The following is a 27741-nucleotide window of genomic DNA, read 5'->3' as shown; positions in this document are numbered from 1 at the left end:
ATTTAATATGTTTTAGGTGTTTAAATTATTTATTGTTTTATACTGTTTAAATTGATTTAATCTGTACGCTGCCCTGAAATCTTCATGATATAAGGCCGGATACAAATGTTTTAAATAAAGAAAGAAACAGAGAAACAAACAAATATTCGCATCAATTCAATGTGTGCCCCAGAAATAACAATAAAACAAAAGAACACACTGGAAAAGCTCATTTTTAAATGGTCTCATGAATTTTAATCAAAATGCATTTTTGGAGCCAACCTCAATATCTTTGAGCATTGGGGATGAAGCATTTGAGGCAACTGAGTCTATCAAAAAATCAAACGTGAATAATTGTTTGCAAGATTTGGCTCTGAAATAGTACCCACAGGTGTGCTGGAGACTTCTGTATGATTCTTGCATGTTAGCTAATGCACACAAATCCTTTACAGATTTATCCACAAAGACTTTTAAAGTTGGAATGTTATCTGATTTGTAAAAGTTGTCCTGGAGAGGTATGCTGACTTTAAGATACAACCTATTGGAAAGCCTAGTTATTGATAACCATGATTTCCTAAATTTATCTTTTTGTGCTTTGGAACATCTCTCACAAGCAATTAGGATAAATTGGCAGTTTTATTACAAATGTCTTTCGTTTACTTTTTCTCTTCCCAAGTCTTCTGTACTCTCCATTAGCTTAATCAAGATTTTTATTCAGGACAGATCTCTACACTAGATATTATGTATCTATATATAAAAACCAATGTTTGCTCTAAACATTCCCATGAATATGTATGTTTAATGCTCAGTTTATAGGCCTCTAATAAGCATGTAAAGCAATGTAAGAGCTCATGTGACATACTAACGGCTAAATAACTAAAATAACTTTTTAAAAAATAATTACTTTAAGGAACTGTTGCTTTTAATAATTTCACCCCCTTATTTCAGAAGTGAATGCAGTTTTACTCAATACACCACATCTGACAGAAGATGGAGCTCTATACTTATTTTGGCCACCTTATTTTATCTAATAGAATTTACAATTCTGTGTGTCAAAAGAGGCATAGAAGCAGTAAGAGCATAAAAAATGATTTTAACTACTGTTACTGCTTTCTTGTATATCATAAACAAATTGATACCAACTATCTCTAATCAAAATTAAATTTTTAATTGTATTTCAATTAGAAATAAAATGTTAAGTTATATGTATTTCTTAAGGGTAATACAATAGATACTCACATGCATCTCTGATATATAGCAACATGGCTAAGAAAACGTAGTCAACTAAATCAAGAGTGATGCTGTCAGCAAATAAAGCATCCCAAACAACAAGAAGGTCCTGGAGGGGAAATTCTCGTCCAAACAGAAGCCTTACCCATCGCCTAAAAAGAAATTCAACAGAACATATCAGAAGTTGCACAATATATATCAGGAATTAATAGTTTACAGGAAAATACAAGACACATTAACTTATTAAGATGGAATCCTATGCATGTTTAGACAGAAAAAAGTCCTACAACTCCTAGCATTTCCCAGTCAGCATGGCTGGCTGGGGAATGCTGGGAGTTGTAGGCCTTTTTCTGCCTAAACATGCAGGGGATTGTACCCTTAGTTAATTTCTACTTATATATCTAAATATAGTGGGTTGGATCCAGATTTAGTTATATTTAGAGTAGACCCACTGAAATCAATGATACTTAAGTCAGGCTACTCCATTTATCACTGTCTAGATCTATAGTGTGGGTGTGTGTGCGTGCACATATTTAAAGAAATGCAACATTATCTCTTAAACCAGTTACAGAGGGCAATGTGTTAAGGTCTTTAAAACCTCCAGTTCTCTAATGCTGCTAAGTAGATAGGCTTTATTAGAAAACCTTTGTACCAGTTTACACTTCCTTTCACTTGTTTATAGGTGAATGGAAGAAACAGCTACAGGAACACTTCCAAAACTTCTACAGATGAAATTAGCCATAACAAGTTTCAGTTGAATTAATGAGACTTTTATGGAGAGTGCCTTCATTGTGTTTTAAAAGGACTTTGACATCTGAACTGAGCACCTCATTTTAAGATCGCATTAACCAAAAGAAGTGGGCACTTAGATTGTAAATTTATTTTAAGGATTTAAGTTACAACTACCATTGGTGCAATATGGAAGTAGCCTTCAACAAGGGCTTATTCTAATGTCAGAATGTCAAGAATACTTTATAATAAAATACAATAATATATATCTACAGCTTTCTATGAGTATCTACTTATAAAACTTGAAGAGGTGTTACAATAGACGATGTGGGAGAAACACAGAGCAAAGCTAATTTTGTCCAATTAATTCTAACAACATTCTGCACAATGTGTTTTACCCAATAGAGGAAAATTACCCCTCCGTGACTAGCCTACAGGAAACTATTACCTTTCAGTGTCACAAACATTACTTAGACTCTGCAGGAAGCCTATCACTTTAAGCAGCAGTTGCTCCTTTCCTTAAACTCACCCACCTTTCACATTTCACAAACTGTTAGGAGTCAGAACTCAGCAGCTCTCAAAGCATTTGAACTGACTTTATTCACAACTACCTAATGCAACTCGGAAAGATAGATAAAAACTAATACACTTTAAAGGAAAAAAAAAACATCGTGGCATAATGGGATTTGTTATTTGTCTTTTATCAGAAATCTCCTTTTCTTCTTTACCACTTCATTATGCAGCGTTAATCGGTTGTAGATGTAAGTTTACTCTGCTCAAACCAAAGCCAGTCAGTACTACTACTTTTTCCTCCCCCGCCCCCACCCTAATTCTGCTTTTAGATTTTCTCTTGGGAATATTACGTCGTAGTCGCTAGAGATATTCTGTTTTCACAGATGTAGAGAGCTGACAAACTGGACTGCTTTAGTAACCATAATGCTACTATTAATGATCTGAACCTCTACAACTCAATGGGTGTAAGCAATTCATACAATTGTAAATGGATATATACTAACACTATCTGCTTGTTTTTAGCAACATTTTCCTTGTAGCATCCATAAACCAAGGACCCTATGGTCTCTGAACTATGTTACCATATGGCTTGACTTCAGCAAGCTTTGCCTTCATAAAAAGGGATGCTTTAAGGAATTAAATTCTAAATTTGAGTGTTTTCTCACTAATTAACACACTTTTATTGCTCTTTCAAATATTTAGAGACAATCTAAGTTTCACTTAATGATACCATAGGACAAGAGGAGCCCCTTTCTTTTCAGATGGCTGTCTATAGCTTAATTATAGTTCTGTCCTGTAAATTCCAGCTTCACATCTGCTGCACCAGCAGACCACAATGCTCAAAACAGTGTACCCTTTTATCCCATTTGGTAACACAATAATTCACATTTCACCACACCAACCTAACAACTGCAACCAAACAAAAATACAGAATGGAATTTTTTAAAAGAAATAATGAACAAAATAAGAGTTAAAACAATCTCCTTGCTGAAGTGCATAACCCCATGTTCTACACATGATTTCTATGTAACTAAGGCATAATCCCCAAACAATCCATAATTACTACCCACAGACAGTGGTTTAATAATGACCTGCAACAGAGAGAAACAAATGCTCTGGAAACTTTTAACAAGAGTGACATTTTTTTAAACCAAATTTAAACTTTAAAATGAAATCATTTTAAGGGCGCAACCTTCTGCATGTTTAGACAGAAAAAGTCCTACAACCTTGTTGGACTTTTTTCTGACTAAACATCCATAGGATTGCGCCTTTGATTAGGGATTACTGGGAACAACCTCTTCCTGGAACCTTGGGGAGCTGCTGCCAGTCAGTGTTGACAATACTGGGCTAGATGGACCAATGGTCTGACTCAGTATAAGGGCTGAGGGCTGCGGGGAGGGCAGCCCTGATGCTTCTGGGTCTTGCGCAGTCACGTCTGTATATACAATTTCTACCCTGACTGAGCAAAACAAAGATTTCATGAACAAATGACTCTTTCAATGCTGTAGCAATGTGGCTTAGAATCTTCCAGAATTTGCTGAATTGAGAAATATAGCAATGTTTCAGGAAATGTAGTTTGAAGAAGGTGTAAGCTGTAAACTGGTTGTTGTTGTTGAGAATACTGACCGGTCACCTTAACATTATTTGTAACTGGGCAAATCACATATAGTTTTCCAAGAGATTCAAGATACAATCTGCTGCTCCTGGGTTTGATGGAAAATAACATTTGGGCATCACTAGCATGATGAGACGGGGCTGCAGTGGCTTAGTGGCGAAGACGCTGAACTGCAGACCGGAAGGTCGGCAGGACAGCAGTTCGAGACCCGAGTGCTGCGTGACGGAGTGAGCTCCCGTCTTCAGTCCCAGCTTCTGCCAACCTAGCAGTTCGAAAGCAAGAAATTGCAAGTAGATAAATAGGTACCGCCTTGGCGGGAAAGGTAACAGCGTTCCGTGCACCTCGGTGTTCAGTCATGCTGGCCACATGACCACGGAAGCGTCTTCGGACAGCGCTGGCTCTTCGGCTTAGAAATGGAGATGAGCACCACACCCTAGAGTCGGACACGACTGGTTGGGGACACCTTTGCTTTTTTTTTAAAGCATGATGAGACCACAGTTCATACTCTCCCAACAGCTGAACATAAATATTAAACCAAGCAAGATGCAACCCTGTAGCATCACAACTCCCAGAAAGTACCAATAACTAGCTTTTGAAATCATCCCATCAAATAGGAACAGGAACACTTCTGATGTTGTTTCATATACAAGAAGGCATTCTTCCAGATATGCTGGGCACAGGCTGTGTAGTATTTTAAAAGGTAATCGCCAGCTGTATGATACTTAGTGCTTGGAAGCTAACCAGCACACCTTAACCAGGGTGAATACAACTAACGAGGGGCAGTCTGAAATGTTCCCTGATATTCTGCTTCCCAAAAAAGGCAGCTTGCCATTTTCTGTATCAGCTGCAGAAGCTTTTTCAAGAAGAATCCCACAAAAAATTAAGGGAAATATAGTAAACCCTTGAGGTTTAAAAGGCAGGGGTGGCTCTAGGACAGCCCTCCAGGATGTCTGGCAGGTGAAACAGAGTCGGCAAATGGAACTCCTTGCCACTGCCAAGGTGCAAATCACTATGAAACATTTCCAGACTCTGAACCTGCTCTTACATGCCCTCCTCCCATTAGAAGAGATGTTGTTATATTAAGTGGTATATAAGCACAATAAATAAATAGCTTTCCTCTGGCCTTTTGAACAGTTAGGAGAACTCCCCACTGGTCTGCTATCTTTCCTTCCCAATAACAGTTCTCTCCCAGAAACTAGCAATTCTAGCCATTTGCCATCACATCGTCCCACCATCTTATGCAGTCGCTTGCTGCTGCACCCGGTCACTGTAGCCTCTTCCCTTTCATTTCAGCCATTCCACTAACTTCCCCCGGTGCCTCCCACACTGGTCGATACTCTGTTCCCCCTCACCTCTTCCACATCCCAAAGATATAACTCTATTATATTCTTTCACATATTATTTTTTTAATGGGATCTGACAATAGATTTGGCACTGCTGTTGCATCCATTCCTTCAAATGGGTGTTCCATCTCTTTACTTCTATATCATCACCCACCCCTGGCTGAATCTGGTCCACTATGAACACCATCCTAGCATAGGGCTCTACCGTATCTACGTACATGTAGCGTTCCCCGTTCTTCGTTCCCCCATGGCCCATCAGTTATTTTACCCATTCATCCTATTTCCTCTGTATATACTCCCCAAACAGCTCTCACCTAACCTTTTGTACCTACATCAACCAAAAGCACATACATACATATTGTTGCCACCCATCTCCTCCAAACGGTCTCCATGACTATGCAACACCTACCTCTTACTTTTTCCACCCAAATGTTTAGTATTGGATTCACTGCCAGTTTTATCGGACTGTTATTTTATGAATACTTTATTTTAATTCATTTATATAAACAATTATAAGCCACTTTTATTCTTAAAATCAAATCAAAGTGGCTTACAGACAATATTTAGGCAAACCCAAATAAATCCAATTCAAAAGAAAAAACTGCAATAAACATAGAAGAGCAGGCTCGCTAGTTTTAATTGATGTTTTGCTTTAGTATTTACTGTAAAGCACTTGAAGAGGTTGCCTATACCTGAAAAGTGAAATATGCACATATCTGAAATAAATCAGTATATACCCCTGTTGCCCTGCAGCACCTCAGCGCCATCTTCCCCTCCAGGGGTAATATTACCACCACCCTGCCTTTAACCCTTCCACCCCAACTGTTAACTTTGTAAGTAAACATATGTATCTCTCCCAATATACACTCCTCCAGGCACCTGGGTCCCAATACACTTTTTTCTTTCATAATCCCTGTCTGCCCTAGTATTGTATATGCATACACATCACCCATTTCCAGAATTCTTCTCCCCAAACAGTCCCAAAACACATAGCTGGATTAACCATTGGACTAAAGGGAATGCAGTCCACAGCCCACCATCTCAGGGGGCCCACTAGCTAGCTCAGGTCTATCAGCTTTCACATAAAAAGTCTCCAGCCACTGTAGAACCCAAGATACGAGATTAAATGTTCAGGCACTACTCTGTCCAATCATTTTGTGAGAAACAAGCCTGCTACTACCTTTCAGTGTGTTTAGCCAATGAACTCACAGTCATGTTTGACAATCTGTGAGCAGAGTTAGCTACAGAGATAGTCAGGGCCAGAAATATTGGAACAAGGATAACTGGTTTGGCAGTTGGCCTCTGTACACTACCACATTGAAGTTGAAAGGAAGCACACCCAGATGGGAGCGAAGTCAGGACTTTCAGCTGTAATTCAAGGGGTTGGACAAAAGTGGGGCACTAACCATTCAGGAAGGACAGCCAGTGGCATACACACACACCCATCATTGGTGGCTCATAAGTAATGGAACAAACCAACATCATTTCAAACTTAAGGATCGCCTTTAAAGCCTGGATGAAAATCCTTTGCAGTCAATGACTGCCTGAAGTCTGGAACCCATGGACATGACCAAATGCGGAGTTTCCTCCCTCGAGATGCTTTGCCAGGCCTTTACTGCAGCTGCCGCTTGTTTGTGGGTCTTTGTGCCTTCAGTCTTGTCTTCAGTAAGTGAAAAGCATGCTCTATTGGGTTGAGATCAGATGACTGACTTGGCCATTGAAGAACATCCCACTTCTTTGCCTTCAGAAACTCTGGGGTAGCTTTTGTTTTGGGTCATTATCCATCTGCAATATGAAGCAGCGTCCTATCAGTTTGGCAGCATTCGGCTGAATCTGAGCAGAAAGTATAGCCCTATACACTTCAGAATTCATCCTGCTGCTTTTCTCAGCAGTCAGGTCATCAATAAACACCAGTGACCCGGTTCCATTGGCAGCCATACATGCCCATGCCATAACACTGCCTCCACCATGTTTGACAGATGATGCGGTATGCTTTGGATCATGAGCTGTTCCTTTCCTTCTCCATACTTTTCTCTTCCCATCATTCTGGTACAAGTTAATCTTGGTTTCATCAGTCCAAAGAATCGTACTCCAGAACTGGGCAGGCTTTTTTAGGTGTTTGCTGGCAAAGGCTAATCTGGCCTGTCTGTTCTTGAGTGTTACCAGTGGTTTGCACCTTGTTGTGAAGCCTCTGTAATTACATTCATAAAGCTGTCTCTTGACTGTAGATGTTGACAATGACATGCCTACCTCTGCAAGAGCATTCTTGACCTGGCTAGATGTTGTGAAAGGGTTCCTCTTCACCATGAGCAGACTTCTGCGGTCATCCACTTTAGTTGTCTTCCGTGGTCTTCCAGGCCTTTTGCTGTTGCGGAGCTTGCCAGTTAACTCCTTCTTTTTCAGGATGTTCCAAACTGTTGTGTTGGTCACTCCTAATGTTTTTGCTATCTCTCTGATGGGTTTATTTTGTTTCCTCAGCCTAATGATGGCCTTCTTCACTCGCATGGACACCTCTTTGGACCTCATGTGGGGAGTTCCAGTGAACAGCTACCAGCTACCAAATGCAAATGTGATACTCAGAACCACCTCCAGGCCTTTTATCTGCTTGATTGGTCATGGGGTACCCAGGAAACAGGCCACACCTGGCCATGCAGCTGCTTGTCGGCCATTTGTTCCATTACTTATGAGCCACCAACGATGGGGTGTGTGTGTATGCCACTGGCTGTCCTTCCTGAATGGTTAGTGCCCCACTTTTGTCCAACCCCTTGAATTACAGCTGAAAGTCCTGACTTCGCTCCCATCTGGGTGTGTTTCCTTTCAGCTTCAATGTGGTGGTGTACAGAGGCCAACTGCCAAACCAGTTATCCTTGTTCCAATATTTCTGGTCCTGCCTGTAAGTGTGGAGTGACCATTATCTTCAGAAGAGACTTCATGATTCATTTGGACCCCATTTTTTGGTCTACCCCAGCCATCCCCAATCCAGCACCCCCCAGATGGGTGGGACTACAACCCCCATAATCCCCAGCAGGTCTGTTGACTGGGGATTATGGGAGCTGTAAGCCAATCCATTTGGAGGGCACTAGGTCGAGGAAGCCTAGTCTACCCTCATGAAGCAGTGATCACTATCCATAGAAAACAATACAGAAATCTAGAACTTCCAGCAGCATATTTAGCAGCAAAACATCAGGCAGCAACAATGAAATGAGTTCATGCTCTTTTTACCTTTGGTCTTATTTCATGCATTTTTTATTGTGTTTGTAAACATTTTAGAAAATCACTATGCCAATGCAAATAAAAATGTATATGCCCATATCATGTGTGTGCGGGGGTGGTGGTGCCGATTACGCCCATATTGCTGGGAAGGAGATAGACTAGTGTATGGTGCCCTGCAGTGTAGTCCATGTTGCTATCCAGTCTGCTGGTGTTGGGTATTTTTAGGGAAGTGTAGCTGCGCGGGGTTGGAGGTGCTGTGAAATTAAGGGCTATACAGCAACTGAAAGGACGGGGAGTGGGGAAAGGATGGAAAAATAAGGAGTGATTTAGGCTGCAATTGAATGGACACTTAGCTGAAAGTCTTATAAACACAGTGCGACTTTTTTCTAAGCAGACATACATAGGATTGTGCTTTAAAGCTGTAAAAATATATACACTTGTCTGGAAGCAAGACCCATTGAACTCAATGGTAGCCACTTCTGAGTAGATCTGTATAGACCTGTAATTACATTTGACTTGATGATAATGGAGAAGAAGGAGGCATATGGGTGGATCAAATGAGAAGCAAGAGGAAGTCTTTTACACACTTTGATTTTTTTTTTAGCATGAGTTACAGAGTTTAGTGCAGGCTTCAGGATTTCACTCCCTCCCCAGGGTCTCTAATATAAATTTCCAAGTGGACACTAGATTCATCTTGTCTCTACTACACATGCATGTAAATGTATGTACACAGTAAGGCACTATGCAATGCACTATTTTACATGCTAGGGAAGCTGATTTTGAACTATTAGTAATATAATGTAAGGCAATTATGTTTTTTCCAGTATATCTTTTTTGGGGGGCTTTATTTTATTACGTTTATATTCTGCCTTTCCTCTGAGAGCTAAAGATCTGCCCATTTTTATCCTCACAACAACCCTGTGAAGTAGGTTAAGCTGAGATGTAGTGACTGGCTAAAGGTCATCCACTGAGGAATGGAGGGCATCTGCTGTTACAGCTCAGGCAGCAAAAAGTATTTGGCCAACTCTGTCTGTCTATCTCTGCCCTGTCCTGCTTGGCTGTCATGTTTGAGACAGTGAGTCAGTCTGTCTTTCTTTCTGTACAGTGTGTGTGTTTGTGAGAGGATTGCGATGTGAATTTTTGTTTCCTGTGTCTGTGTGATGTAAAAGGGGAAGTGAAAAGGAGAAGTGCGTTTGTATTTTAGTTCTCTACCATGAGCAAGGTACTACAGTCTTTTGCTTCCAGGAAAGCACGTAAGATTATTTCCACTAACGTATGTAGTAAAAAAGAAGTTCTTGCATTGTTGTTTTACATAAAATAGCTTTCTTTGCCAATGTGTGCGCATGCATCCTCTCACATACGTCATGTTGGGGGCACGGTATGGAGCCATCAAAGCCTGCTAGCCCCAGGCCCATCACAACCTTGATCTGGTGCCCATAATGATATAGGCACTTCCCCAATGTCTGGCTGCTCCAAGTCTTGTCTCTGTCTCAACATCCAGCATCTATCAATTGCTGCCAACACCTCCTCTGTTCTCGGACTGGTGAGATGAACCTGGGGTAGTAGACTCCATTCCAGTACACACACACACACACACACACACACACACACACACACCACCGCAAAAAATAAATAAAACAAAATCCAAGGAGAAGCTTTCCATTAAGTGTTCAAAAACCTCTACCATGAGTGTACATGAATGACATTTTAGGGTATAATCTTATGCATGTTTAGACAGAAAAAAAGTCCTCTAACTCCCACCATGCTGGCTGGGGGATGCTCGGAGTTCTAGGACTCTTCCTTGTCTAAACATTCATAGAATTGAGACCTTAGTCTCCCTTGCCTAATCCTCTGCATCCTGCCATCCCTCATATCACTTACTAAACTTAGTAAACATGCTGTGGGCATGGCCCCTCCAAGAAGGAACTGTCTGGCTAGGCAAGGATTCTGCTTCTATGTTAATGCAAACCTGCCAATCAATAATGCAACGGAAAGAATCATAGGGTCAGCCTCCCTGCTGGGTGGCCACTGTTAATCCTTTCAGCATACTAATTAAAGATCCAAAGAAACATCAGGAAATGGAGACATAATAACTATTGTACTTTTTAAATAAAGAGACATGAAGAGAGGGCTGAAGGCACTGAATTTTAGGAATCTTTTCTCTAAGGACAGTGCAAGAGAAACTTTGTGAGTCCTATGCTCAGCCACCACCCTCCCCCGCTGTCATTGCCACTAGACTCTCTTGTCTATACTTCAGGCCGCACAGTTTTAAGGACAGATATTTCTTTTACTCCTTCTTCTCCCCAACTGGTCTTTGGGGGAGTTCTTCTCTCCTTCCTCTACCTAATATTTGCTAAATTATCCTGTCTTTTAACTTGGGCTGTGTTTCCACCAGCGATTTACTAGCTGCATAGTGAGGTCTCTGTGTTTCCATGACATCATGGCCATTCAGCACTGAATTTTAACGCCAAAAAACCACTTTTTCTGAGACTGGTTACAGTCTGACTTTTCCAGCTTACTGTGGCTCCATTACTGACCTGTTTCCACAACGCACTGGGTTCGTGTGTTGCTCTGACCTCAGTGACCCAACCCTTTCCCTTCCTGTTTTCTGGAAGTTTCATTGCTGTTTTGAAGCAGGATGCTGAGGGACCAACCTTTAAAACATCATTGAAAATAAGCACTAGAACACATCCTGTGACCCCAGTCAAGGGGTGTTTTTTCCCCATTGTGCTGAATGAGGCTTGCCCTCTCAGTGACCACAGAAATAACAGAGAAGCCACTCAATTGACACAGCACATATCAAAGCCCAATTCTTTAAATGCAATTGAGATCTCGAGGCTTCAGTTCATTGCCTGATAGAGATTCTGTGCATTAAAATGGGGGCTGGTTTTGGTCTCTTTCCCACAACAAACCTATTAGTGTCTCCTCAGAAGCAACTCCCACTGCAGTCGCTGAGGCCTGCCGAGATTTCCCCTCAATTCGTTAAGTGCAATTAAGCGACCAGGCGGATCTCGACCAAGTGAGATCTCGAGGCTCCAATGAATTGCCTTAGGAAGAAAGTACTTCACAGCTTTGTTATAGATATCCTGCGGGTTCCAATGGAGGCAGGTTTCTGTTTTTGTGTTTACTGCTCTCTTTCCCACAACAAACCCATTACTGTCTTGTCAGAAGTAACTCCATTGTTACAATGAGGTCCTCTGGATTAAAATGGGGGCTGGTTTCCCTCTTGGTGTTCTCCCCCCTTCCCTTTCCCAGCACAAGCATGTGTGTGTCTACTCAGAAGTAACTCCCATTGTGCTCAATGAGGCTTGCTCCTGAAATGCGGGTGCATCTGGACTTTCAGGGGAAAGGAGAAAGGTGGCGGGGATCCTCTCTTCATAGCAAAGCTGTTTCCTTTTTAAAAATCCGGTACTCCTCCGTTAGCTTCTCCTTCCCTTGTTCTGGAAACATGGTTGAGGAGGTGGGAACACTGATGAGGTAATCAGACCCAACCCAGACTCCACTCAACCATGAAGAAAATAATTCAATTAGAGCTCAATGGAAAAAGCACAGAGTCCTAGGCTACAGTGATAAGCCTGGTCTTTAAGGGCCATGGAAGCAGGAAAAGGAGAAGATGTGATTGGGGAAAATCACAACAAAGCTGCAATCAAAGTAAGCCGATAGCGTGGAAATATGCCTCCAAGTTTCTGTTTGCTCTGGGGAGTGATTGGCTGCATTGAGCCTTCCCCTTCATCGCCTTTGGGAATGTGTTTGAGAATGAGGTGGTGTGGTTGAGTGTCCCTTCTTCTTGATGCTTGTGAAACCAGGGCACCCAAGACAAGCACTCTTAAACTCTGGACCCGTCACTGAACTGCTAATGAATCTTTCTTCCCCTGTGCTTCTGTTCTCACTATGACCCACTCTACCTCCCATACCCCTGAAAACGCTTCCCTCTATCCTCAAAACTCTCCCCTATTTGTAGGGATCTCTGATTTTATTTGCACACTAAAATCTGCTCTAAACTCATATTGCCTCAGTAACCCACTCATGTACAAAATTACCACCTTGAGATTGTTGAATTGGATTTCACACAGGCTTACCTCCCCTATGTCTTCTTCTTTTCTATATTAAGCTACACATCCAAGTGCCAGAAAACCCAAACATCACATGTTTGCTCTTCTGTCTTTTCTATTCCACTTTTACACACACTTGCTAGGATTATTAATGTCTATGTTACTTTAAAGATTTCTCTAACTTTGTAAATGTCGGTTTTAAATTTAAACATTCTAAATAAATGTTTTAAATCTATAAATAATACTTTCTATCCCTTAGAAACTCCTTGTCTTCGGCCCCTTTATTCCTCTAAATAAAGTGCATATTTCCAGTGGCATCTGACTCAAATTCTAGAGGTCAACCAACCAACACATGTGGTTACACAACTCTGAGAGTTGTTCTCCTCATATGACAGCACATAGGGAAAGCAAGAGATCATTTTGAAGGTTGTTCCAACCTTCAGGGAAGATAATTCAGTCTGAAAGTTGAAGACAAAGTGTGGGAGCACAGAGCTGGTATTTTAAGTTACTACAACATGTGAGACTTTACTGCTTGTACAGCACACAAGTTAAGGTAGAAATCTTAAATGGCAATTTCCACACTTTTTAGAGTTCTCACTTTTCTCTTAAGCCGAAGATTGTTCAATTCTAAAAATTCCAAGGAAAGGTTCTCTGGATGCATTTGGATGTTACTGATTTTCTGGACCCATTTCAATCAGGCTTTTGGTTAAGATATGGGACTGAGGCTGCTTTGGTTTCCTTGGTGGATGACCTACATTGTGAACTGGATAAGGGAAGTGTGGCCCTACTAATTCTCTTGGACCTCTTAGTGGTTTTCAATCCCATCAACCATGGTATCCTTCTGGACTGCCTAGCAGGGCTGGGCCTGGGAGGCACTGTATTGCAATGGTTCAGGTCCATCCTGTCAGGTCATGTCCAGAAGGTGGTGTTGGGGGCTATGGTGTTCCACAGGGTCCCCCATGTTATTTAACATCTACCTGAAACCACTGGGAGATGTCATCCAGAGCTTTGGAGTGAGATGTCATCAATATGCAGATGACACTCAGTTCTATTGCTCTTTGTTATCTGACTTCAAGGAAGTGGTTGACACCCTTGAACGTTGCCTAGATTTGATAATGGCCTGGATGAGAGTGAACAATGAGACATTAAATACAGAAAAGACAGAGGTGCTGTTGGTCAGTAGAAACCTGACTTGGGGACTGGGATTCAACCTGTTCTGGATGGGGCTGCACTCCCCCTGAAAGATCGCGTTTGTAGCTTGGGAGTGCTCCTGGTTCCTACGCTGTCCCTGGATCTTCAGGTGGCAGTAGTGGCGAGGAGCATGTTTACACAATTACATCTAGTGGGCCAGCTGCAGCTGTTCCTGAGTTGGGCTGATCTGGCAACAGTTATCTATGCTTTGGTTACATCATGGATAGACTATTGCTCTATGTGGGGCTACCTTTGAAAAGCATCCAGAAGTTTCAATTGGTTCAAAATGTGGCAGTTAGGTTACTAACCAGTGCATGGTATCATGATCATATCACCCCAATACTGAAAGATCTGCTTTGGTTGCCACATTTTCCAAGCTCAATTCAAGATGTTTGTTTTAACCTTTAAAGCTCTAAATGGCTTTGGGCCTGGCTATATGATGATCTGCCTATCTCAGTATGAACCTGCTCAGTTACTATGTTAAGCGGGAAAGGCTCCTTTGAAAACATCCCCACTTGTAGATGTCTGCTTGCTGGGCATGTGGGAAAGGGCTTTCTCCTGTGTTGCTTGCAAACTCAGGAATGCACTCCTGGTTCTCCCTCTCTCTGCATTCAGGAAGGGAGATGAGACACATCTTTTTAATTTGGCTTTTTAAACTGTTATATTATTACAGCTTTACCATCCGCTCATGATTTTTTATCCGTTTGTGATTTTTATTTTTCGATTTAAAAACAACAAGCTGTGATAGGTTTTTCCAAAAAGGCACTATAGAAATGTTTTAAATAAATAAACAATTAAATAAATATGCTGAATTATATTTCCTGTAGCAGTACCAACTTTCACGAAGTAGTTTCTTTTCATTCCTTGCTTTCTCATTCTCTTTGATTTTCTTTTTCACTTGTGAACACTTTTAAGAATTAGCCAGCTGTAAAAAACAACCACCTCTAACCATCCTGCCTCTCACCCAAATAATTAAAATGTGAAATCTTACCTTAAAGCTGCAGTAGCCATGTGTAATAGATAATTTGAAATTACTGGTATATTCTGTCCTTTGCTGCAGTAGCCTAGTTTCTTTCTAGCCTTAAAAGCTCGTTCTGGCATTCAATACGGCACCCAGAAAACCAGTGTTAATGCATTATGTAAGTACCATTTCCATTTCTCTACTGAATTACATGGGTAAAAAGGTTGCTTATTTGTAACTATAGTTCATTGAGCCCTTTGAACAAATGGCCACCTCTTCTCTCAAGCTATTGACATTAAATACTGTATTTCTTGTTGCTGTAACTTCTGCCCGTCAAGCAGAACTCGGTGCCCTACACACAGATCCTCCATACTTAATTTTTCATAAGGAGAAGGTGGTGCTTTATCTAAACACAACTATGTGGTGTCCCCAATTCATCTAGGCTAGAATATTGTCTTGCTGGCCTTCTGCCAGCACCCTTTCACATCATTCGGGATGGCATATTATTCGTTGCATGTTCTACACCTGCTAGCTTTCTACGTGGATCACTCTGCTTCCTACCAGAAGTCCAAATACCTCTTTATCTGCTACCTGTCAGGAGTGCCCTTGCTGCCTTCTGAAATCCTCAAGTAGCCAGAATCAACACACAGATGATAGGGCTCTTTTCCAAGGCTTTATTTCCATTCAACCTAATGATGCTTACAGATGCTAATTGCCTGAGCCTAATGAGGGAAACTTAAGAGAGCTGCCTACCAGGGGTTTCTAGCCTTAGGGAATCAGTTGGTCTCTGTTTGGAGGGAAAAGGCGGGAAGCCTCTGAACTTAAGGGCTAGGAGGCGAAAGTCCACCCCTTTCCCATGCGGCACTGGGGTGCAGCTGTTGACATCGCGCCAAGCGGGCTGAGCGCCTCCTCTCAGCACCCTCCATCTCCTGCTTGTCCCTGCGCCAGTGCCTAGCATCCCGAAGCTCCAGTTGTCCCTCCCCCTGCCTGCCAGGGTCACTACCACTCTCAGGATGTGAGCAGGGAGGGGCTCTCCCTCCGGCAGCGCCTCTGAACAGTGCGCGGGTTCCTCTCCCACTGTTTCTATCTCTTCCTCAGAATCAGAACTGCTTTGGGGCTCTATGGGCTCCGATCCAAACCTGACACTACCATGGTACTCAGAGGGATATCCATGTCTCATTTCAGTACCTCACTAAATGTTTCACTGCAACCATAATGCTCTAGTACCAGCTGGCAAAGTTACTGCTTCCTGAATTACCATGGGAGCATTCAGTGGGAGCGATGGCTACATCTATGGCCCTTTCCATGGAGTGGCTTTCCATGAAGTGTGCCAGGTGGTACAGTCAAGACAGGTTGCATCCTTTGACCCTGCTGTCCTTTCCTCTGTTCTTCAGTGACATCTGTCCCACCACCAGTAAGTGCGCTTGCTACTTACCCATATGTGTTTGATGCACAAAGACCACAAGAAGAAGAACAGGGTGCTTACCTGTAACTATGGTTCTTAAGTGGTCATCTGTGCATTCACACAATCCACCCTCCATCCCCACAGAGGCATGGCCTTTAGCTTGGTTTCTTCTTAGTAGCCATTGCATTTGTCTCCCAAACTGAATGGAAAGGCGGAAGCCACACTCTAGTCATGTGTACAGAGGGCAGGGTAGGGCTTCCACCTTCAGGCTTTTGAGTTCTAGAACGTTCCAACGTTCCATATGTGTGTGGTGCACACAGACCATGAAGAAGAACTAGAAAACACTGTAACATCAAAACCAAATTTCAAAAACTCCGTGAAAGGCACACCACGATAGCACACTTGCATTTTAAAATACATTTACATCTTCATACAGACAAGTTAAAAATATTCACCCTTATTGAATGAAAAGATGAGAAACACCCAGAAAAACCATGTCCTTTAAGTTGCTGCCATTCATCCTTATTTTGTCTAATTTCTCTGAAATCTTGTATTCCTTAACCAAATGATCTTCCACACCAGATTTAGTACATCTAGGAGAAATCATCTCCATTTTATAAGGAAATGAGTGTTTCCTTATTTTAATTGAGAATGTAACATGCCTTAACTTCAGAGCTGCTACCACAAATCTAGGGTTGGATCGAGATTCTTCCTTCTGTGAGAAGAACAGACCTTTCATGAGACAAAATGCTCCACTCATGGAAGGTCCCTCTGCCCAATTTTGGGGATCTCCCACCCCACAGATTACCCCATTCAGCAGGGTCTCCTGACTTTGTGTGTAACATCTTCAGGGTGGCTGGAGGAAATGCCATGGAAAAGGGGGTGGGAAACCAGCACAGTTGATCCTGCATAAATCTGGATCCAACCACTAATATATACAAACATGTTTCCAAGCTTTCTCCCACAATTGCACAGAAGCCAAGTTCAGGAGAGGAGAGGAGAGGAGAGGAGAGGAGGGAATGGAGGCAACTCATGGTTTGGCAGGGGTCGGTCTTGGAGACCATGGTTGGTTCAAGGGAACAGGGCCAGGCTTGGAAAAAATGGCCTGCCACTGTCCCTCCCTTCACCTGTAGCAATAGCCAGGAAGGTATAGGGATGGTGAATGAACTCTTCTCCTCCATTGCCTTGTCCTGCTATCGATCACCAAGGCTTCTGCACTTAAAGTGATTGGAGTAAGAGGGTTGGTCTTGCTAGCTCCTCTGCTTGGGTAATGGGCATAGAGAATGGGTGGACTTGAGGAAAGGACTGGTACTGTCATTGTTCCCACAATGGTGATGGCCCTTTATTGAGTCACATATAATTCCCAGAAGTGCTCAAAGAGACTACAAAATTCTCTGTAATAATTACTTTCAGTCCAGCATAACTATTTCATTAAAATAGTAGCTCAATGTTTAAAGTACATCCCTGTAAAGTAGGGTTGGGGAATATGTGGCTCTCCAGATGTTGTTGGACTTCAGCTCCCAGCAGCCCTAGCCAGAAAAGCAAATGGTGAGGGATAATGGCAGCTACAGTCCAAAAATAGTTGGAGGGCCACATGCTCCCATCCTTGCCATAAAGGAACAGCTGATGAATTACAATCAAAACCAGGTTATCACTTTAGTAGCTCAGGCCAGTTTGTAATTAAGTGCAGAATATTCCAAAATCTATTGTTTTATAAATTCTCAGTTGAGGAAAAGCTAACTTTTCAAAAAGCAGAACAGGAAAGATTTATGTCATTACAGTATTTTATCTTATGCCTATGGTAAGCTCTAAAACTAAATTAAGTTGCCCTTCAAAGGCCATAGACAGCAGTCCATTTCAATCCATTAGTTTGGCTAAATGCCTTCATACTTTCATGAAGAGAGTCATTATCATCAATCTTCCAGTTACACCGAATAGTTTACTAATTGTTTATGCATCTACCCAAGAAATACTGGGTGGTTTCTCATTGCTAGCACAGTTCCAAAGAGAGTCCAGTAAACAACTAGTCCAGTTTGAAATGTATGGAAATGATTTAGATACTCTGCCAAGCAAAAAATACTAAACTGGTGCTTTATTTACATCCTTAGTTCAGAGGTAGAATGTAATTTTGGGATTCTTGAGCTCTCACAGTACAACCCCTTTTTGATATGTCACATTTGACAATTCTAAAAATAGAATCTGTAAGGTTTTTAAATTGAAGAACTTTAAAACAATGCTGTATATACGTTAACAACTAATTCATATACTTAGTATTACAGTTTGCTAATGTAACTAGAGAATTTTGTACAAATGCCATTGTTTCTATTATATCTGTAACATCACAAAGAATGATTGCACTATGAAGTACTTTTATTCTGTTGTACGTTGAAACACAGTTTACAAATTAACAAACAGTAAGTATTTCTAAGTTTTCTAAAGCTAATTGCCTATAACTGGTAGAGATTGGTTTGGCATAGTTGGGAATTTAGTTGTCCAGAAAAGGATGGTTTCATTTGGTTACCCACATATTCCTAAAGAACCCTGCTGGTAATAAAGCACTTGGATACCTCCCCCCACAGCTAATTCTTTAATTAACTGCCATATTTGCTAGAAAACATGCACCGTATAATACAGTACAGAAATGATGGTTCTTCCAGATTCCTGTCTACAGTGTGTATATGTGTGGTTGTGTGTGCATGCGTGTGTGTGTCAGAGAGAGAGAGAGAGAGATGCAGAGACAAGCAATGCCTATGCTGCTTCTAATTATTCCAATTATCATGGCACACTATGAAAACTTGATTAATAACACTGAAGATATTGTTGTGGCAATTAGCCATATGGTTGTGGGACTTTATTCTGTCACGATTTAGCCATTAGCATCTACTTATGTTTGTCAGAACAGTGCATCCGTGACAAGTTGAAGTTCCGCTCACCTTGCTGATTCCCTTGTGAGCAACACTAGAGAACTGTTTATTCCTGGGAGCCCTTCGCCAGAGTAAATTTTTCATGTGGCATCCGGTCTGACTGGGGACAAATGTCAAGTAGCTTATGCGACGACCCATCAAGCCTAGCTCTTTCTGCAAAGGTACTTACTAAATTGCTTGTCAAGGCAGACTTCTTTCAAAAAATGATTTGACCGGGAAAATTAGTGTCAAGTGATTTGTACTGAATGTTTTGAATGGTTAGTAATTCAAACAATATGCACATTCCATTATTTAGACGTGATGAAATGTTCCGTTATGATTTTATACAACTCTGTAGCATGCATTACAGTACACATGAAATGTATACCTACAAGCCCTGGGGCTGTGGGCCACTGCCACCATCAATTTGGACCAACACAGTTTGGCAACTGTGCTTCTTTTCTATGCAAGTCAGAAGTCTTACTGTGTGTTCTCTCTTTATGTGTTTAAGGGCACAATCTTATGGCTGCTAGAGTGTGTCTGGATGGCCATAGGACTGGTTGGTTCCCAGAGAACCACCTCCCTACCCCGCTACCTTGTAGGCAGAGCAGATTGTCCCTGCGCTCCACGCTTGGAAGAGTAGCACAGCACAGAACGGAGGAAAGGGGGCATTCCTGGGGGTGGGGCAGGGACACTTCCTATGTGTCATCCGGCCTCCCCAATCCACGCTCCAATGTCCTGTGGCTAGACAGCCAAAATCAGCTGCGTAGCTGTGAATGCAGGGTGGCTGGAATGCAGAGGAGACGATCCGCTCCACGCTCCTCCCACTGTGCATTAGATAGACGGTCTCCTCTGAGTCCGGAGGTGGCCGACTATCCCCAAAGGATTGCTCCATAAATGTATATGTATGTGATTATGTGCATATTCTCTCTCTCTCTCTCTCTCTCTCTCTCTCACTCACATATACACCCATGCAACCTACAGGAACATTAGGTGACTCAGGCAGGTATTCTGCTGACTTATGAGTATTCACTGGCACAATAACTTCAGAAGTGTCATGCGAATAAGCTTTTGACGTGGACAAGAGGCACAGGCAGAAAAAGATTATAGGGGAAAGGAACTCGTTTGTGTCAGAGAGATAGGGATAAAAGCGTTAACTGAAAGGGGTTAAACTGTAGAACTTTTAGATAGTTTGTATGTCTGTATCTCGCCTTCTGCAGCACATAAGGGAAGAACTGCCTGCCAATTACACCAGCTAGGGCAAGTCTTAGGAGTTAGAGCTAACACCTTCCTTGTTTACTTAATTGATTGCAATGTTTTTGTTCCATGTGTTCTGATGAATGAATCTGTTTCTTTGGTTAAAACCACCTGGTGTGTTCTGATATAGACAGACCCTAAACCACTGCATTTCACCCTACATTACTGCCTTCATCTTCTGAGCCAGGCTACCACACAGGTGTAAGTTAACCCTCCAAAGAATTGGTTGGGAACTGGTGGAGTTCTAGTGCTTTGGTAGATGGTGGTAGCTAGCGACTTACTGGGATATATTAGGGTAGGAGTTAGTCCTAGTGGTGAAGCTGGGGCAACGAGACACCATTTAATTTGGTTTGCTTAGTGGCTCCTGAGGGCGCCATGGTAAGGAATCTCTAAAGGAACCTAGGGATGTCACACACGGTGAAAACTGTCTTCAGCCAGGGATGAGTTCCAGCTCTCACTGCTGGTGGCTTATGTCATTATTCAGGGTAGGAGAGAAGACAGAACAGCCTGATGAACTGCCCACCATATAGCACCTGGTGGTTCAAGCTGATTTGGCTTATCCCTCCCCAAACTGCTACGACAAGGTTAATGAAGAACCATCTTGCACTGAGAGGAGGAGAGAGAAGACAGAACAGCCAAATGAATAACCTCAGTGGAGAGAGCTGCATGAAAAAGAGTAGGAAAGAGCATATATTTAAAGACACCAATAAGCCTATGACAAGCATGGAAAGCAGCTATTGCAAACAACACTTTTCAGTCACAGATGTATTTGAATTCTTAGTGTCCAAATATTTTCAGTTTACATGATCTTGGGCATTTTTTTTTTTTTACTAGAGCAGATATTCATACATTAAAAAATGGGATGGTGACCATAGCATGATGATTAGGCTCTCATTTTGAGGTCCAGTCCTGCATAGCTATCACATTAAAAAGTATGGTTAAGATGAGTCAATACGACAGTATCTTGCCTACATTTACCTGACTTTCTTTATTAGTCAAAACAAACCCTCAAAGAGATGAGCATGTTGATAAAGTAACTACTTCTTGCACTCATGTGCCTATCTAAGGCCAAATGGTCAGCTACATTCATATCTTTGACAGAATTCTGCAAGAGGTACATAACAAACACCATCTTCTCTACTACTTCCAGTTTGCCTCTGTACTGTTTCCTAATTGTTGTAGTTGTTTTTTTTTTTTGCAACTACTGTTTCTCTTTAACAGTCTTTACCTTAACTACTGTTAGGCTTTTATGAGTGGCTTTCTGAAGTGCTCAGAATATTATAAAATTGACATTCAAACGTCCCTATTACCTTTAAAGTCAAAATTGAGGGCAAAATATTTTGGTAAAATTATTTTGTGTATTGCTGGATTCAACTCCTGCAAAACAGCACAAGAAGTGAAATAACACCCACAACCAATATGTATAATACAATTAGAGAGAAGTGAGAAAGTCAGCCAACTCGATTCTGCCCCAGCATTGAGGAACAACTTCATTATTAACCATCCTCTGATGCTTGAATCCACTACCATTAATTCCCCTGATCACCATATTATCAAATATTCTAAATATGCCCAATATACCTCTTTTAAAAACCCTATATTACACCTCAGAGCTCTTGATTTTGAAAAGCTGGTCTATGCCCTTTCTTTATAAATAAAATATATAATGTTTGTTATTGTGCAAGGAGAAGAATAGCAGACCACAGTCTTGAAAGTAGGGAAGGATCCATCATCAAAGAAGTTGTACTGGCCAATATCATTACTAAATTGGTTTTACAAAAGATTGACATCAATCTCAGCAAAAAGATTGAGTGCTTTTGTAAGTAATTATAAAAAAAGTATGTTTATAAAAGGTTAATTATAGCTAGGAAACAAACTGATAATAGCTGGGCAATGAAATCTTTATTTTATTTCTTTATTTATTACATTTTTATACTGCACAGTAGCCAAAGCTATCTGGGTAGTTCACAAAAATTAAAACCAATTTAAAAAATCCTATGGACTTAGTGAAAAAGAGGGAGCTCACCATGTTACACTCTTTGCCTCTGAGATGTATATTTAACATTTGATATAGATACATTCCCCTTCATGGATCACTGCCTTGTTGTGGCGAAGGGGCTTGCGTAACTCAGTGAAGCCATAAGCTCTGCCGTGCAGGGCCACCCAAGACGGACAGGTCATGGTGGAGAGTTCTGACAAAATGTGGTCCACTGGAGAAGGAAATGGCAACAACCCACTCCAGTATTCTTGCCAAGAAAACCCCATGGACCGTATCACAAGGCTAAAAGATATGACGCCGGAAGATGAGACCCTCAGGTCAGAAGGTGTCCAATATACTACTGGGGAAGAGCAGAGGGAATTTCCAAGTAGTGCCAGAAAGAGTGAAGCGGCTGGGCCAAAGCTGAAAGGACACTCAGCTGTGGATGTGTCTGGTGGTGAAAAGAAAATCCGATGCTGTAAAGAACAATATTGTTTAGGAACCTGGAATGTAAGATCAAAGATTCAAGGTAAGCTGGAGGTGGTCAAGCATGAGATGGCAAGATTGAACATCGACATCTTGGGAATCAGCAAACTAAAATGGACAAGCATGGGCGAATTTAATTCAGGTGACCATCATATCTACTACTGTGGGCAAGAATCCCTTAGAAGAAATGGAGTAGCACTCATAGTCAACAAAAGGGTGGGAAAAGCAGTACTGGGGTACAATTTCAAAAACGATAGAATGATCTCAGTACGAATCCAAGGCAAACCATTCAACATCACAGTAATTCAAGTCTATGCCCCAATCACTGATGCCAAAGAAGCTGAGGATGATCGGTTCTATGAAGACCTACAACACCTTCTAGAATTAACATCAAAAAAAGATGTCCTCTTCATCATAGGGGATTGGAATGCTAAAATAGGAAGTCAAGAAATCACCGGGATAACAGGCAAGCATGGCCTTGGTGTACAAAATGAAGCAGGACAAAGGCTAATAGAGTTTTGCCAAGAGAACACGCTGATCATAGCAAACACTCTTTTCCAACAGCACAAGAGGCGACTCTACACATGGACATCACCAGATGGTCAATATCGAAATCAGATTGATTATGTCCTTTGCAGCCAAAGATGGAGAAGCTCTATACAGTCAGTCAAAACAAGACCTGGAGCTGACTGTGGCTCAGATCATGAGCTTCTTATTGCAAAATTTTGGCTTAAATTGAAGAACGTAGGGAAAACCACTAAACCATTCAGGTATGACCTAAATCATATCCCTGATGAATATACCGTGGAGGTGATGAATAGATTTAAGGGATTAGACCTGATAGACAGACTGCGTGAGGAACTATGGACGGAGGTCCGTAACATTGTTCAGGAGGCAGCAACTCAATCCATCCCCAAGAAAAAGAAATGCAAGAAAGCCAAGTGGCTGTCTGATGAGGCTTTACAAGTTGCTGAGGAAAGAAGGGAAGCGAAAAGCAAGGGAGAAAGGGGAAGAGATATCCAACTGAATGCAGATTTCCAGAGAATAGCGAGGAGAGACAAGAAGGCCTTCTTAAATGAACAATGCAAAGAAGTCGAGGAAAACAACACAATGGGAAAGACTAGAGATCTCTTCAAGAAAATCGGAGATACCAAGGGAATGTTTTGTGCAAAGACGGGCATGATAAAGGACAAAGAAGGCAGGGACCTAACAGAAGCAGATGAGATTAAGAAGAGGTGGAAAGAATACACAGAAGAACTATACAGGAAAGATCTGAATGTCCCTGATAGCCATGATAGTGTGATCACTGAACTTGAGCTGGACATCCTCGAGAGTGAAGTCAAGTGGGCCTTAGGAAGCATTACTAACAACAAAGCTAGCAGAGATGACAGTCTTCCAGCTGAGCTATTTAAAATCCTAGAAGATGATGCTGTTAAAGTGCTGCACTCAATATGCCAACACATTTGGAACACTCAACAGTGGCCACAAGACTGGAAAAGGTCAGTTTACATTCCAGTTCCAAAGAAGGGCAATGCCAAAGAGTGTTCAAACTACCGTACAATTGCGCTCATTTCACATGCCAGCAAGGTTATGCTCAAAATCCTACAAGCTAGGCTTCAGCAGCATGCGAACCGAGAACTACCGGAAGTACAAGCTAGGTTTCGAAGAGGCAGAGGAACTAGAGATCAAATCGCCAACATTCGCTGCATCGTGGAGAAAGCAAGAGAATTCCAGAAAAACATCTATTTCTGCTTCATTGACTACGCCAAAGCCTTTGATTGTGTGGATCACAACAAACTGTGGAAAATTCTGAAAGAGATAGGGGTACCAGACCACCTTACCTGTCTCCCGAGAAACCTGTACGAGGGTCAAGAAGCAACAGTAAGAACCAGACATGGAACAACCGATTGGTTCCAAATTGGGAAAGGAGTACGACAAGGCTGCATATTGTCGCCCTGCTTATTTAACTTATATACAGAGTACATCATGAGAAACGCCGGGCTGGATGAATCACAGGTAGGAATTAAGATTGCCGGGAGAGTTATCAACAACCTCAGATACGCAGATGATACCACCCTAATGGCAGAAAGCGAAGAGGATCTAAAGAGCCTCTTGTTGAGGGTGAAAGAGGAGAGTGCAAAAGCTGGTTTGAAACTCAACATTAAAAAAACTAAGATCATGGCATCTGGCCCCATCACTTCTTGGCATATGGAAGGGGAAGAAATGGAAGCAGTGACAGATTTTATTTTCTTGGGCTCCAAGTTCACCGCAGATGGTGACTGTAGCCATGAAATTAAAATAAGCTTGCTCCTGGGGAGGAAAGCTGTGGCAAACCTAGACAGCGTAGTAAGAAGCAGAGACATCACCTTGCCGACAAAGGTCCGTCTAATCAAAGGTATGGTTTTCCCAGTAGTAACATATGGCTGTGAGAGCTGGACTATAAGGAAGGCTGAGCGCCGAAGAACTGATGCTTTCAAACTGTGGTGCTGGAGAAGACTCTTACGAGTCCCCTGGACTGCAAGGAGGTCAAATCAGTCCATCCTAAAGGAAATCAACCCTGACTGCTGATTGGAAGGACAGATACTGAAGCTGAAGCTCAAATATTTTGGCCACCTAATGCGAAGAGAAAACTCTCTGGAAAAGACCCTGATGCTGGGAAAGACTGAAGGCAAAAGGAGAAGGGGATGGCAGAGGATGAGATGGCGAGATAGCATCACTGATGCAATGAATATGGACTTGAGCACGCAGGACAGGAAGGCCTGGCGTGCTATGGTCCATGGGGTCACGAAGAGTCGGACACGACTGAATGACTAAACAACAATAGATAAATTGTGTAAAGGGGCAAAACAATCCTACATTGGGCAAGGAAGGAGCAGAATGGTGGATCTGCCACTCATCCCAAGACCTGCCAGCTTGTGCTTGCCAGAGCAGAAGTGTGTTTTGTTGGGATTTTTAACTCAGTGGATTGTTGTATTTTAAATCCCCCCAACTTAAAGCAATGGGGGTTGGGAACTTAGCTATACCAGCTCCAGGCTAGTATAACTGATGGGCCCAAATTGGACCCATCTCAGGAAAACGGATGCAAAATTATTTCGTTACCTTCTGGAATGCCCTCATTTTTGGGGCCTCACATGTAAGAACATAAGAAGAGCCCAGCTGGATCAGACCAAGGGTCCATCTAGTCCAGCATTCTGTTCACACAGTGGCCAACCAGCTGCATATGAGAAACCCACAAGCGTGACTTGAGTGCAACAGCACAATCCTGCTTGTATTCCTCAGCAACTGGTATACAGAGGAATATTGGAGGTAGCATATAGCTATCAGGACTAGTAGCCACACATAGCCTTCTCCTCCAGGAATTTGTCCAATCCCATTTTAAAGCCATCCAAATTGGTGGCTATCACTACAACTTGCGGTAGCAAGTTCCATATGCACTGTGTACAAAAGTACTTCCTTTTATCTGTCCTGAATCTCCTACCAATCAGCTTCATGGGATGACCCTGGGTTCTAGTATTATGAGAGAGGGAGAAAAATGTCTCCCTATCAACTTTCTCCACACCCTGAATAATTTTGTACACCTCTATCATGTCTCCCCTTATTTACCTTTTTTCTAAGCTAAACAGTCTTAAACATTGTAAGCTTTCCTCATAGGTAAGTTGCTCCAGCCCCTTGATCATTTTGGTTGCCCTTTTCCAACTCTACAATATCCTTTTTGAAGTGTGGTAACCAGAATTGTCACAGTATTCCAAGTGTGGCTGCAGAATAGATTTCTATAAGGGCACTATGATCTTGGCAGATTTATTTTTGATTCCTTTCCTCACTGTGTCCAACATGGACTTTGCCCTTTTAACAACAGCCACACATTGAGTCCACATTTTCATCGAGCTGTCCACCACAACTCAAGATCTCTTTCTTGGTCAGTAGCTCTGATCCCATCAGATGGAATTTTTTTTTGCCCCAAACTGCATCGCTTTACAGTTGCTTACATTGAACTGTGTTTGCCATTTTAATGTCCATTCACCCAATGTGGAGAGATCCTTTTGGAATTCTTCACAATCCCTTTTTAACTTCCCTAAATATTGTAGTCTTATCAGCACACTTGCCCCCGCCCCCATTTGCTCATTCCTAATTCCAGATCATTTATGAACAAGTTAAAAAGCATTGGTGCCAATACAGATCCTTGTGAGACACCACTATTTACATCCTTCCATTGCGAGAATTTACTATTTATCCCTACTCTCTGCTTTCTGTTCTTTAACCAATTACCAATCCATAAGAGGACCTCTCCTTCTACACCATGACTGCTATGTTTTCTCATGAGTCTTTAGTGAGGAACTTTGTCAAAGCCTTTTGGAAGTCCAAGTAAATGATGTCTACTGGATCACCCCTATCCACATGTTTACTCACACTCTCAAACAACTCTAAAATGTTGGAAGCCATGTTGATTCTTTTTCAGCAGGCATTGTCCTTATATGTGCTTATTAATTTTTTCTTTAATAATGCTTTTCCACCAATTTACCCAGAACAGATGTTAAGCTAACCTGACTGTAATTTCCTGGATCCCCCCGAATCTCCTTTTTAAAATTGGTATTACTTAGCCATTCTCCAGTTCCCTGGTACAGAAGCTGATCTTAAGGAATCATGGACATGTTCCATGTTTTTGTTATAAGACTGGCAATTTCACATTTGAATTCTTTAAGAACTCCAGGATGGACAACATTAGAGCCCAATGATTTGTTAGCTTTCAATTTGTCAAAAAGGTCAAGAACTCTTGTCATCACTATTTGTTTCAGTTCCTCAGACTTCCTGAAAGCATCAGCTCAGGCACAGGTATTTGTCCTACATCTGCAATGAACACAGATGAAAAGAATTCATTCAGCTTTTCC

General features: G+C 41.8%; 1 protein-coding gene across 25 annotated transcripts in view; it reads right to left on the bottom strand.

Moving 5' to 3' along the window:
• The window catches only part of TBC1D5 (TBC1 domain family member 5), a 412711-nt gene that overhangs the window by 90970 nt on the left and 294000 nt on the right, over window positions 1-27741 (bottom strand). For all 25 annotated transcript variants that reach the window (XM_084858401.1, XM_084858405.1, XM_084858400.1 and 22 more), the window contains one exon: window positions 1219-1361. In XM_084858401.1, the coding sequence (XP_084714527.1) occupies window positions 1219-1361 (143 nt within the window). The remainder of the gene's footprint in view (window positions 1-1218; window positions 1362-27741) is intronic.

This window comes from Heloderma suspectum, chromosome 5, assembly GCF_057233095.1.
Source record: "Heloderma suspectum isolate Gila_16-S chromosome 5, 16-S_ref, whole genome shotgun sequence".
NCBI lineage: Eukaryota > Metazoa > Chordata > Lepidosauria > Squamata > Helodermatidae > Heloderma > Heloderma suspectum.
The sequence above is the reverse complement of the archived record's forward strand: the minus strand, read 5'-3'. Positions and strand labels throughout refer to the sequence as shown.